At 42.6% G+C, this 13,526-nt stretch overlaps 1 protein-coding gene across 29 annotated transcripts in view; it reads left to right on the forward strand.

The window, feature by feature from the left end:
- The window catches only part of SGMS1 (sphingomyelin synthase 1), a 338,931-nt gene extending 331,632 nt beyond the window's left edge, over positions 1-7,299 (forward strand). For all 29 annotated transcript variants that reach the window (XM_089314844.1, XM_089314838.1, XM_051823915.3 and 26 more), the window contains 3 exons: positions 736-889; positions 4,445-4,611; positions 5,567-7,299. In XM_089314844.1, coding sequence (XP_089170970.1) covers positions 736-889; positions 4,445-4,611; positions 5,567-5,746 — 501 coding nt within the window. In that variant the 3' untranslated portion in view covers positions 5,747-7,299. The remainder of the gene's footprint in view (positions 1-735; positions 890-4,444; positions 4,612-5,566) is intronic.
- Positions 7,300-13,526: the final 6,227 nt, after the last annotated feature.

Genomic DNA, 13,526 nt, shown 5'->3' on the forward strand with positions numbered 1-13,526 from the left:
GAGCAAATAAAAGTCTCAATGAATGAGTTTTTAAGTCATTTATTACTCTAGTGTCTGGTCCAGACTTAGATCATAGACATGTAAATTTATGATTCCCTGGACTCCTCACCCTGAGTAAAAGGAGAAACATCCAATGCTGCGCACATAATTTCTGAAGACTGAGAGCACAGCCTGCTCTGTCCCTTGGTTCAGTGTGGTCCCCAAAATCACCAAAAAATATGACACATTTGACTTACCCCAGCCTCCAGTGGCTTCAGCTAAGTTAGTAGAACAGTTATCCTAGGCCAAGCATGGCAAAAATGCATCTCTAAATTTTTCCTAGGCTGGAAATTTAAATTTTCTTTTCTCAAAATGGCAGTTAAACCAAATCAGTCAGTATTTCTCTGCCAGTGTATTAAAGAGAGAGAGATTGAGAGAGAGAGGAGAGAGATCTTCTATCTATAGTTTACCCCCCAATGGCTGCAGTGGCCAGAGCTGGGCCAGTCAGAAACCAGGAGTCAGGAGCTTCTTCCAGGTCTCCCATGTGGGTGCAGGGGTCCAAGCACTTGGGCCATCTTCCAGTGCTATCCCAGGCACATTCGCAGGGAGCTGGATCAGAAGTGGAGAAGCTGGGACTCGAACCAGCACCATATGGTTCTGTAGGCAGAAGCTTTACCCACCACACCACAGTGCCGGCCCCTGGAGTATACTTTCAAGTAGACTAATAATGAACCTTCTTTTCTCTTTTCCCGCCAGCTTTTTGGAGACTGGGAAGCCCAACTGCGGAGAATAATGAAGCTCATTGCTGGAGGTGGCCTGTCCATTACCGGCTCTCACAACATGTGCGGGGACTACCTATACAGCGGCCACACGGTCATGCTCACACTCACCTACTTATTTATCAAAGAGTGTAAGTCTAGAATGGCCTTCCACCGTCACTTCCTCCCCCACCGTCTCCCTGGCCCCTGGTCTTTGGTAAACCACATTTTCAGGAAGTGCTGAAGCCAGACTGGGGCTTCAGGAAGGCGGCAGCTCCACCTCCTCACCGTGCCTGGCACGCAGCCGGCACCCAGGGAAATGTGTGGAAGCAAGGACGTAATTGCCCTTCTTGAAGGAATGTCTTGGTTTCCTGGAGCATCACCTGTAATGTTGGGGTGAAAGCAATTTCAATTCTGTGTAGTATGCAGGTTGTGTTGTGAGCTAATTACACAGCTACTGTAAGGAACCAGAAGGGAATCCTGCGAGGATACAAAAATCCGGAATCAGACCCAGTGGGATGGTGGTGGATCATGTTAGCTCAGCAGCCACTCTGCCGCGCCCCGGCACGGTGCTGTACGCTGAGGGTGCGGGAAGGTCCTGTGACATCTCTGCCCGCGAAAGCCCCTGAGCCCGTGGGTGACAGAAACACGAAGTAGGAAATTTCCTTTTGGAGATGTACTTAAAATATTTTACTATGAAACACACAAAAGATACAATAGTTAACTATATACTGTGCAGGTTTCAGATACTCATATATATTTGCTATATTCAATTCAAATAACTCTTTTAAAGAGGAAATAAAATGGTAATATATGATTAAAGCCTTTTCATCTTTTCACTCTCCCATTTTCATTTATCACTTCCCAGCATCTTTTTGTACTTCTGTGTTGTTCTGTGGTTTTTAAAAACTTACATAAGTGGTTACATGTATATATGCGCCATATTTATACATGTATATATGTTTGTATGTTCTTGTGCCACTTTTTTCTCCTAAAACATGTTTTTGAGACTTGAGATTCTGGTTTTTGCATTTTAATTGCTGTTGGTATTTTCACTGTGTAGAAAATTCAGTTGTTCTCGACATTACTGTGAAAAAACAGTCTAATGAGCCTTATACAGTCCATTTCCACAAACAGCAGTAAACTAAACCAGGCTGCTCTAGGCTTGCTCACAAAGTAAGGCACACATTGCAATCTGGAGGTAGCTTGGGAGCATATAGAACTTTCTGGAGGTTTATGTGGTGTAGGGATCATTTTGAGGAATGGGAATGGAGGGGGAAGTAGGAATACCAGGTCGTGGAGGGTATCCTAAGCAATGAGGAGTCTGAGTTGCCATGTGATAGAAACGGTGCCTGTAGAGGATCAGTGGCGCCTTATTTGTGTTTCAGAGAGAGGAGAGGACAGCACTGTTGCAGCAGATTTAAGGGTGGTTTGGAGAGAAGTGAGACAGGAGGTCAGGAGAAAAGTTAGGAGATTTGTTGCTGCTGTAATCAAGGGAAGGGAAGGCAATGAACTGACCTAGCATGATGGCATCAGGCTAGAGAGAAGTAGGGGTCCTGAGAGAGACTGACCAAGAAGATCCAACAGGTAGCACAAAATAGGATGGACTATGGGGGCAGAGGACAGAGGTGAAAGGCCAGGTGAAAGCCCAGTTTGGGTCTTGAAAAACTAAGGTAAGGGAACACAGAAAGAGGAGAACATGTGGGATTTAAGACACAGAGAGAGAGAAGGGCAATAGATGTTCTTTCTTCCTGTGCTTAGTATGTGACCAAATAGAGTGAATTCTAGCCATGTCCATTCAGAATGTTTAGGGCTTAGCTAGCCTGTGTATCATATGTACCCTGGTGTGGAAAATGGAAGCTGTGAGCCAGGTATCAGCAACCCTGGGAAGGCATTCCTGTCCCTGCTGGTTGATACCTGAAGTCCTTCAGTGGGGTCAAAGCTTAACCTTCTTGATGGTCAGGCAGTGTGCTACACCAGGAAACACAGAGGCAGTGGGTTACAAAACTGATTTTGAATCCTGGTGCTATCCCGTACTAACTGTGTGACCCCAGAAAAAGACCTGAACCTCTTTAGGTCCTGGTTTCCTCATCTTTAGAATGAGTTATTCATGGATGGAGAAGAGATTCAGAGGACTAAGATTAAAATAGATGGCCTATATGAACACCAGGAGAGTTGCTCAAAGAATGAGTGTCCTTTGTTGTTGTATCGGTAAGGTACCCAATACCAATACCAATATTCCTGGAAGATATTCCCGCCCTCATCACCTCATTGAACATTGCAAACTGCACTTCTCCTGTTCTACTTCTGATCCCCCTGATTATACTCAACTTTTTATTTTTTCCAAAGCTTTTAATAACTTTTAATATTGTATACAATTTAGTTATTTATTGTAATCATTATCTCCTGTCTTCCCTCCCAGGAAGGGATCTCCTCACATAGGCAGGCTCTTTGCACGTTTCTTTTTTTTTTTTTTTTTTTTTTTCTTCCTCACTGATCCATGTACCCAGAGCAGTGCCTGATCTATGGTAGATGCTTGCTGACTAGTGACTGAAGGAATGACTTGATTCCTGTACCCCTTGAGAACCCAAGAAAAACTGAAACTTTCTCCCCTGTTGTGGGCAGGGTAGATGGCATTCTAACATGTGGCCAAAAACTTCAGGCCCTCTGAATCCCTACCCATAGAAAATGCAAGGTAGAAAGGCCTGTACTGATGGAGATGTTGTTGCTTCTCTCAGGTGATCTCCCAAAAGGGGGTACAGACAAATACTTATCTATTAGTGTCCTTTTTTTGGGAAGACTCTTTTGGACTAAAATTCTTAGGCATTTGCATTTTCTTCTAATTGTATTTGAGATGTGGAAGTCTCAAAGACCTTCAGGTTGGTATGAGGCTCCACAACTTGGAAAGAAGATAAGAGCATTGAATCATTTATAATTGCTTTGTCCATGTATAAGGTTCTATGGGCTCATAGGTTTTGATTCTTATATAGAGCATTAACTCCAATTAGCTACAGGTAAAACAGTTTTTGTTTGTTTGTTTGTTTTTTAATGGAGCATGGTTTGTCATGTCCTTGATTGGCTAGGCTCATCTTTAAACTATATTTATCATGTGAATAAAGTAATAACCAAATATTAATTACTATTTCTAGTGAAATCATTTTATGCAAAAAAGTTGTTCACATTCTAACCGTGGTTATGCGTAAGTGAAATCCCTGAAGATTTGCTAGCCCAGGAAGTATGCTTTCAAAAGGAAAGATCTGGGGCCAGCATTTTGGTGCAACATGTTAAGTGGCCACTTATGATGCCAGCCTTCTGTATGCCGGTTCAAGTCCTGGCTACTCTGCTTCTGATCCAGCTTCCTGTTAATGCACCTGAGAGGGCAACAGAAGATGGCTCAAGTACTTGGGCCCCTGTCACCCACATGGTAGACCAGGATGGAATCCCTAGCTCCTCACTTCAGCCTGGCTCAGACCTAGCTTTTCCAGCCATTTGGAGAATGAACCAGCAGATGGAAGATTTCTCTCTCTCTCTCTCTCTCACTCACTCTCATACTCCGTCACTCTACCTTTCAAATAATTAAATCAGTCTTAAAAAAGAAAAAGCAAAGACTCAAGGTAATTGGATTCAGAAGTCATAGTAGGGGTATGGCTGGGTACCCTTAGCATTATTAGACTAATGGGACTATTGCAAATGTCTCCTCTTTTCAGATTCCCCCCGACGACTCTGGTGGTACCACTGGATTTGCTGGCTTCTCAGCGTAGTTGGAATCTTCTGTATTCTCTTAGCGCATGACCACTACACTGTGGACGTGGTGGTGGCGTACTATATCACCACGAGACTCTTCTGGTGGTATCACACTATGGCCAATCAGCAAGTGAGTTTTTCCCCCACTAGATTTTAACTTCTCTTACTCCCTGCTTGGGCCAAGGGGTGGAGGTAAGGACACACAAACAAATCTGCAGATGTCTTAAGTGTTTGTTGAAGTGTTGTCAACTACAGATATATTGTCCTCTGCAATACGGATCCTCTTCTGAATCAAGAAGGAAAAAATGTGTTAATATAACGAAATAGGAGATTACTTCTTTCAAGAATAGTGTCACAAGGCCAGTGCTGCGGCTCACTAGGCTAATCCTCCGCCTTGCGGCGCCGGCACACCGGGTTCTAGTCCCGGTTGGGGCGCCGGATTCTGTCCCGGTTGCCCCTCTTCCAGGCCAGCTCTCTGCTGTGGCCCGGGAGTGCAGTGGAGGATGGCCTGAGTGCTTGGGCCCTGCACCCGCATGGGAGACCAGGAGGAAGCACCTGGCTCCTGGCTTTGGATCAGCACGGTGTGCCAGCCACAGCGGCCACTGGGGGGTGAACCAACGGCAAAGGAAGACCTCTCTGTATCTCTCTCTCACTGTCCACTCTGCCTGTCAAAAAAAAAAAAAATACTGTCACTTTCATTATCCATGAAAAAATATTTTCTAAGCCCATGTCCACTCATTGCTTGATTTCCATTCCCATCCTCTTCTCTCTACCTTGGTCCCCTCACCAGTATAATACTGTAACAATTAAGTCTTTCCATATTTAGTATAGGAAGTGAATAAATAAGAAGCTAGCTAAGGTTTTGATAGGCCAGGTAAGTGAGTCACGAGTTCTCCTTGGGCTCCGAGAGTTGGGATTGTTTGTGGTGTGGCTTCAGTTCCCGGATGAGCACTGAGAACGGCAGAATGGTGGTAATGTGAGTGAAGCTGTTTGGTGAGCATGGGACAGGTCTGCGGTCCTTTGTGAATTTTAACAGAGGAAATATTTAAACTTGAAGCAAAAGATTTGTTTCTTTATTATCTTAGGTGCTAAAGGAAGCTTCCCAGATGAACCTCCTGGCCAGGGTGTGGTGGTACAGGCCATTTCAGTACTTTGAAAAGAATGTCCAAGGAATTGTACCTCGATCTTACCATTGGCCCTTTCCCTGGCCTGTGGTGCACCTCAGTAGGCAAGTGAAATACAGCCGACTGGTGAACGACACGTAACAGCTGTACACATCGGGGAAGAACTGTCCGAAGTGCTAAGAACTCCATGAGAGAAGATGCCATAAACAAACACCTCCCTTATCCTGTTACCTTTCAACAGTTACCTTGACTTAACCTATCGAGTTACCTGGTCAGCACTGTGATCTTTTTTTCTCTCCAAAGGACCTGCGTTGGACAACAATAAAGAAAATTTCACCTATCATGCACTGTACACATTTCCTGTTCATAGTCTGGGATTTGCATAATAACCCACAACCACCACGTTCCTTTGTATATGATGCAGCAGCATAAATGTAAGCTTTTATATCATAAGTTCTGGTCTTTCCAGTCACATCTGGAAATAAAGCGTATTATTTTCTTGGGAAAACATACTTTTCATATCTCTTGCCCCAAAGATTGGGCTGTAAGCCATTTTCTAGCAAATGTCTCTATGAAGGTTTCTAAGTACCTGAATGGGGTTCGCTTCTGAAATCTTTCTACCTGTTGCACCGATATTCAAATAAAAATGACAGACACAGAAAGGTATGGTAACTTTGGGTTTTGTAAAATCAATACAGATAGTGTGTCAAAAAGTGCAAAAAAAAAAAGATTCTGTTATAAAGTGATTTTCTAAGTATTTCCTAACTTTATTTTTCAAAATGATGTTATGAAAACCAAATTTAAAGATTTTTACTTGTCAGAGAGAAGAGAGTTAAAATATAAAAATGCTTCTTGGGAGAGAAATTTGTCTATGTTTCTAGTGCCTTTTCTTGTCTTGATTGTATGGTCAGTAGGCAATCTTAAATGTTTTTATTTAAAATAAAGTATTCCATGAAAACATAAATGTATGTATACACTACTAAATTTTGCATTTATAGCTAAATTAATCAAATACTGCTTATGGTTTTAAAATTGCTCTGAATTAAAGAATGGGGATATTAATTAAAGAATCAGAGCCTGTTCACATATTGTGAGCAGGTGGCAATGACATTGTACCACTTAAATTATTTTGTCATCTGTTTGGTAGTTAGTTTGATTTTAACTACACAATGAAAACAGCCATGAATATCTTTTTTTTTTTTTAAAGAGAGTTTTGAAAATGATCACTTACCTAAAACTTGACAGCTACGAATTAGTTATCCATACACTCATGGCAATTTTGTTGGTGAACAACAAAACAGAGATCTATTTCTTTAAAATATATTTGTGCAGAAACTGCATGTAATTCTAAGTTTCACTCCTAACATGCGTATGTTTGGGGAAGTATTCTATTCTATACTTGCCAATGTGGAGAACACAATAGTTTTTTAAGAATGAAGAAGTATATATATCCATTCTGTATTTTATGTGCAACAGAATTATCTTCTGTAGGGGTTTTTTTTTGTGTATTCACAAGGTGATATTTGTATTGTAAAACAATAATGGTGAAGGAAATAAAAAGGCTTTTAAAATTTTGTTTGTTTAAAATCTTTGTAAAGTTATTATTCCAGAGAGTATACTGATATCTTACAGCTTATCTAGACCATAAATTAATCAAAATGCACTTTTTAATAAAAACTGATACTTAAAATAAATGGCTCTTACGACTAATGTGTTCGCATTTCTCCACAGAAGTAAGTGAAGTCGTTGAAGCAAGACAGGAATCCCAGCTTCACAACTGCTTCACTGAATTTGCATGTTTGACACAGGATCTTTTAGTAATCATCTGGTTTGAATTTTTCCTTGGGATTCTTAGAATGAATTCTAATCTTTGTCCTTTACAGATTGGATGTATTTTTTTTTTTCCAGTATATTTTAAAAGAAGTACAGAGATGTTAAATTCAAATTGTAAACTATTGTTTATAAATAATTTTGAATTCCTGAATTCTTAACCAAGTTAGTAACTTAATTTTTCTCCCTGTAACTGGAAGTAATGTAGCTCTCCCAGTTTAGATGGAAAGGAAAAGTGAATCAGAAAAGATAGAGTATTAGTACTTTGGTAATCAGCAGTCATGGAAGAGAACTTTTTAAAAATGAGAAAGATTTTTATTAATCCTGATATGGCAAAGAAAACTTGGGTATGACATGCTAGGATGAGTCTGTAGTTAGCTGTGCAACCAGGTGCTTCATATTGAAAGGGAATGTAAATTGAGTCACTAAAAATGAATTAACACTTGCTAAAACTAGTTTCTTGGTTTTCTAAGAAAGTTGAAAAATTACATGAAAAATTCATTATTATGAGTTTCCATACCATGTATGTACCAAGACATCCACCCTGCTGGTTGATCTTCATGCCTGACTGCTGATTCTTGAACTGACAGTGTCTTGTGGCTCTCTAGTCTGCAAATCCCAAGAAAGACAAAGAGAAATCACCCTTGTGTTCTGGACTGTTGTAGTACACTTGGTAACAACTGCCAGAGTGTGTTTTAGTTTCCTAAGCTAAGGCCGTAGGCCACAGCGTCGTTCATTTGGTTCACTTTAAGTGTGTTGCTTGTTAGCCCTCACACAGCCACAAGGGGTAGGTATTACCTCCAACTTACACATAAACCACCCACCAAGGTGACTCAGAAGTACTAAAGAACTTGCCCAAGGGCATGCAACTGGTAATTGGTGAAACTGGGATCCAAGTTTCTGCCCTGCTCCACCAATATTGTCAGCCTTCCTAAAGCCCACGGTAAGAGTATGCACTGAGAGAAGGCTGCCTTTGGGGGTAGTTAAGGGCACAAACCTGACTGTGGATGAAATGGTAGGAAATTTACATCTTGAGATGTTGAGAATTTTGCCAGTTTCCTAATCATTGCTTTCTTTGTATCCCAAGCACATTTCAAAATTGATTAATTAGATAAATACCTCATAAATGTAGTCAGTACCACATAAAATGAGAATGCATGCCAGTCCTAATGTGAACACCACATGCAGAAAGTCAACCAGGTTTTGAATTAATTAGAAAACATGTGGCTTGGATTGCTTCATACTGATCTCCTTTTATCTTCTTTCTTTGAACAAATTGAAATTGTTGATTTTCCTACTCACTGGCTGGTATCATAAATAATGTGGCTTCTAGTTCAGGGTGCAAGTCAGAAGGAAACCAAGTGATCCCTCTTATTAGAGGGCTCTTTCACATTTAAAGTGATGATTGGTGATTTTAAATTCCCTGTCTAGTTATTCTGATGTCTGTGCCTTATCTGGGTCTCATTTTGATACTTGTATCTTTGGAGTTCGGCACGCTTCCTAATTTTGTTGGTGAACGATGAATATACTGTATTGGGAGATAGGAATTGAGGTAAATAGGCCTTTTGTGTGAGGATTTGTTAGTCTGAGAGTTGGGCTGTATTCAGTGCTTGGTGTCGCTGTAGGTGCCAGAGGCTCCAGATTCCTGTAGTCACTTTTTTGACTACCCCTCTTAACTTTGACCTCCCCTACGTTGAGTAGGCCTCTCAGATTCTGTGTCTTGCAGCTTGTTTAATCCACTGGTTTTCACATTAGAGGACCACTGGTATGGTGGTAAGGTACGGGGTGAGTGGGTTGAGGTTGTCTTAAAACCTCCTGATTAAGTCTTTCAGTAGACCTGTATCTCCAGACTTGACACTCAGAAGCCTGGCATTGGCCGGCGCCGCAGCTCACTAGGCTAATCCTCCACCTGCGGCGCCGGCACCCCAGGTTCTAGTCCCAGTTGGGTGCCAGATTCTGTCCCGGCTACTGCTCTTCCAGTCCAGCTCTCTGCTGTGGCCCGGGAAGGCCGTGGAGGATTCCAGGTTCTTGGGCGCTGTACCCGCATGGGAGACCAGAAGGAAGCACCTAGCTCCTGGCTTCAGATCGGTGCAGCGCGCCGGCCGTAGCGGCCATTTAGGGGGTGAAGCAACAGAAGGAAGACCTTTCTCTCTCTCTCTCTCACTGTGTAACTCTGCCTGTCAAAAAAAAAAAAAAAAGCAGCAGCAGCCTGGCATTAAATGTTCCCTTTAGCCATCCCCTACTTCTTTCCCTGGCTGCAGCATTCACAATCTATTTCTTTGCAGCCTTAACCCCTGTTGTTTGACTCTTTTTTTCTCCCAGAGTCTCGTGAAAAGACCAGAGGGAATGGAGTAAGAGGAGCACCTTCCAGCAACTCATCCATTACCGTGGAGACGTTCAGAGCAGGGCTCGTGGTTGATTTTTGTTCCATGTAAGCAAATCTTGGCTATGACAGTGAATAAGCCTTTCTCTCCAGTTCTGGGTTTGGTCTTTGAACCTGTGGCCTCAATTCTATGATGGGTCAGTTTTTGAAAATGTTTTCTGGGGCTGGTGTTGTGGTATAGCTGATAAAGCTGCTGCCTGTAATGGCTGGCATCGCATATGGGTGCCAGTTTGTATCTTGGCTGCTGCACTTCAGTCCAGCTGGGAAAAGCAGTGGAAAATGGCCCAAGTGCTTGGGACCCTGCCACTGTGTGGGAGACCTGGATGAAGCTCCTGGCTTCAGCCTGGTCCAGACCTGGGGGTTGCAGCCAGCTGGGCAGCGAACCAGCAGATGGAAGATGTCTCTTTGTCTCTCCCTCTCTAACTCTGACTTTCAAATAAATAAATATTTTTTAAAAAAGAAAATGCTTTTTTTTTTGACAGAGCTCTCATCTACTGGTCCACTGGTTCACTTTCTTTTTTTTTTTTTTTTAATATTTATTTATTTGAAAGAGTTATACAGAGAGAGGAGAGGCAGAGAGAAAGAGAGGTCTTCCATCCACTTCTTCACTCCCCAATTGGCCACAACGGCCAGAGCTGTGCCAATCCGAAGCCAGAAGCCAAGAGATTCTTCTGGGTTTCCCCAGAAGAATGGCCCAAGGACTTGGGCCATCTTCCACTGGTTCAGTTGCCAAATGCCTGCACCGACCTTGTCTGGGCCAAGCCAAAGCCAGCAGCCAAGAACTCAAGGTCTCCTACATGAAGTGGGAGGAATCTAGTTCCTTGAGCCATCAACACTGCTTCTCAGGGTCTGCATTAGAAGCTGGAGCCAGAGTCATGTATCAAACCCAGACACTCCAGTGTGGGGCACAGGGATCTTAACCAATAGGCCAAATGCCTGCTGCTGGCGTGAGTCATTTCTCAGCTCATCCAGCTTTTTATTCTAAGTGTTGGAGAGTTGATGTCCAAGCTCTATCCATGTTGAAGCTGATGCCAGAAGCCCTGGTGACACAGTTTTCATGGTCAAATACCTTTGGAATTCAACAAATCAGCAGTTACCTAAAGGGGGTCTATAACAACTGGGTATACAATTTCCTGTCCTAACAGCAGTTGAAGAACTAAAAATGGCTCTTTGAGGCTGCTGTAATCACTTCCAATTCAGCATACATGTCCAGAAGAACTTGAGAAAACAGTAAAGATGAAGAGGTTATATTCAGGTATCTTCTGACTCACATGCACTGGAATTGAGGCTTATCAGATCCTTTGTGTTCTGATGACTCTCGCAGGAAGGGGCTATGTACAAGCCCAGTGTCCAGTGAAAACCCATTGGCTTAACACAAAGAGGTAGGGACATAATGCTCTATGAAAAACCATGTTCCTGAAATAACTTCATCAAGGGAAAATAGTACTTCCCAAAGACTCAGTTGGAATTATCAAAACCCTGTAACTGTGATGGGAGCCGTGACTATATGCCATGAAATACAGCAACATAGGTTAAAGATAATGGAAAGTTTCTCTGAGGGAGCCTCCTTTGTAGTGAGATTCAAGCCTCAGCTATCAACAACTGGGTGTTTGGGGCTACGTCTGGCAGTTCGTCCTGTGTTTGCCTCAGAAGGCATCAGAGTGTTTTTGTAAATACTGGAACCTCAAGGTAGTGGCTTGTGCCCTGATCAACCACCTTGGTTTTCACTAAGAGGATAAAATCCCGTCTTTGCCCTAGGGTTGATTATCCAAAGACAGAAGCAGGGGTGCCTTGTAATTGGCAAGATTGCTCTTGGTACAGAGTCAACAGGTATGTCCTCATACTCATATGTCCTGCACTTTGGTCGGCAGCTCGGTTGTAACTCACCACGCAGACAGAATTTTATGAAAGATCACCTGCAGTAAGTCACACCAAGATAGTCTGTGTTGCTACCATTTCCACAACCCCAGTCAGGCCAGATCAACAAGTGAGGTCCTTTTAAAACTCATCGAAGAGGATTCTGAGAGACTTGTTTACTACTGCTGTGTTACATCAGAGGCAGTAAATTTTCTTAGCCTTAATACAAAGTAGAGCTGATTTTCTTCCCTGCCACTGTTTGTTTTTTGTCTCAGGACATTAAGTTTTACACTAAATGTGTTTTCTTTTTGCTTTGATGTTTGGGAACTTCAGTCTACTTTATTGTCCATCCCTAACAGCTGCCAAATTTCAGAGTATGCATCTGTAATCTTGGTTTTATCCCTTTGTTTTTCCTTTTGCTCCAGGCTCTGTTTTTTAGTTCTTTGTGTTAGCTTTTGTTTAATAGAAACTTCCATGGGAATAAGTTTAGGTCAACTTTAGACTAATGTGTAATACTCAGAAAATCTCGTTTGATGCCCTGGGCTTCCTCTTCAACTTTGACACCTAGATACATATGTCTTCAGCGCTGGACAGAGAGAGCTGATGTTTAGACATTGGAACATCTTCCAGCTGCCAACGAAAATTACTTTGACTCTGCTGTTCCCAGAATGACTTTTTCTTTTTTTTTTTTCTTTAGTAATATTTATTTATTTGGAAGAGTTAGAGGAAGGAAGAGACAAAGGCCAGGGCTGGGCCAGGTTGAAACCAGGAGACAGGAGCTTCATCCAGGTCTCCCACGTGGGTGTAGGAGCTGAAGTACGTGGGCCATCTTCTGTTGCTTTCCCAGGTGCATTTCCAGGGAGCTGGATCAGAAGTGGAGCAGCCAGAACTAGAACTGGCACCCTTATGGGATGCTGGCCTTGCAGGCGGCAGCTTAATCCACTGTGCACTGTGCCACAGCACAGGCCTGAATAACTTTTTCTTGGGAGAGTCTTGGAAAGCATTTACAGAATTCCTATTTCTCCTGCTCTAAATTGCAGAAAAGTCTTCCCTGAAAGGAAGTTGCTTTCTGGGTTTGTCTAATGTCTGTAAGTCCCAGCCCTGGGCAGAAGCAAAATAAAAGTGTCCACTCTGAGACTTTCAGTCCAGTCTTCCTATACTCTTTTTTTTTTTTTTTAAGATTTATTTATTTGAGAGGAAGAGTTAGAGAGTGACAGAGAGAGCGACAGCGAGAGAGAGGTCTTCCACTTCCATCTGCTGGTTCATCCGAATAGCTGCAATGGCTGGAGCTGCGCTGATCCAAAGCCAGGAGCCAGGAGCTTCTTCCAGGTCTCCCATGTGGGTGCAGGGGCCCAAGAACTTGAGACATCTTCTTCTGCTTTTCCAGGCCAATAGTAGGGAGCTGGATTGGAGGTGGAGCAGCTGGAACTCGAACCGGCACCCATATGGGATGCTGGCAACGCAAGAGAAACTTAGCTTATTACACCATGGCACCAGCCCATTCATGCACATGGGGGTGATCCAAGACCTAAAGGTACTGTTCAGTTTCTCTTCCATGGATACGACTCTTCTCCATAAATGAGTTCACTCTTTCAATTCTTTAGTGTCTTCCCTAGTAGAATAATTACCTACCCCAAATCTTTGTGCCACTTCCTAGTGAGTTCTAAGAAACATACCCAAAGGAATTGTCACAGAAAGTCATTTCTTTACTACAAAAAGGAGAGCCTGGGGAACAGCTTCCAAACCTGTGCCTCCTTGAGCAGGGGAGATGGGCATATTTTGTTTTGTTTTCTTTCTTTCCTTTTTTTTCTTTTTTGAGGAGTGGGGGAGTGAATATATAAGAGGGAAAAT

This window comes from Oryctolagus cuniculus, chromosome 15, assembly GCF_051225735.1.
Source record: "Oryctolagus cuniculus isolate XC-2025 breed Fujian yellow rabbit chromosome 15, ASM5122573v1, whole genome shotgun sequence".
NCBI lineage: Eukaryota > Metazoa > Chordata > Mammalia > Lagomorpha > Leporidae > Oryctolagus > Oryctolagus cuniculus.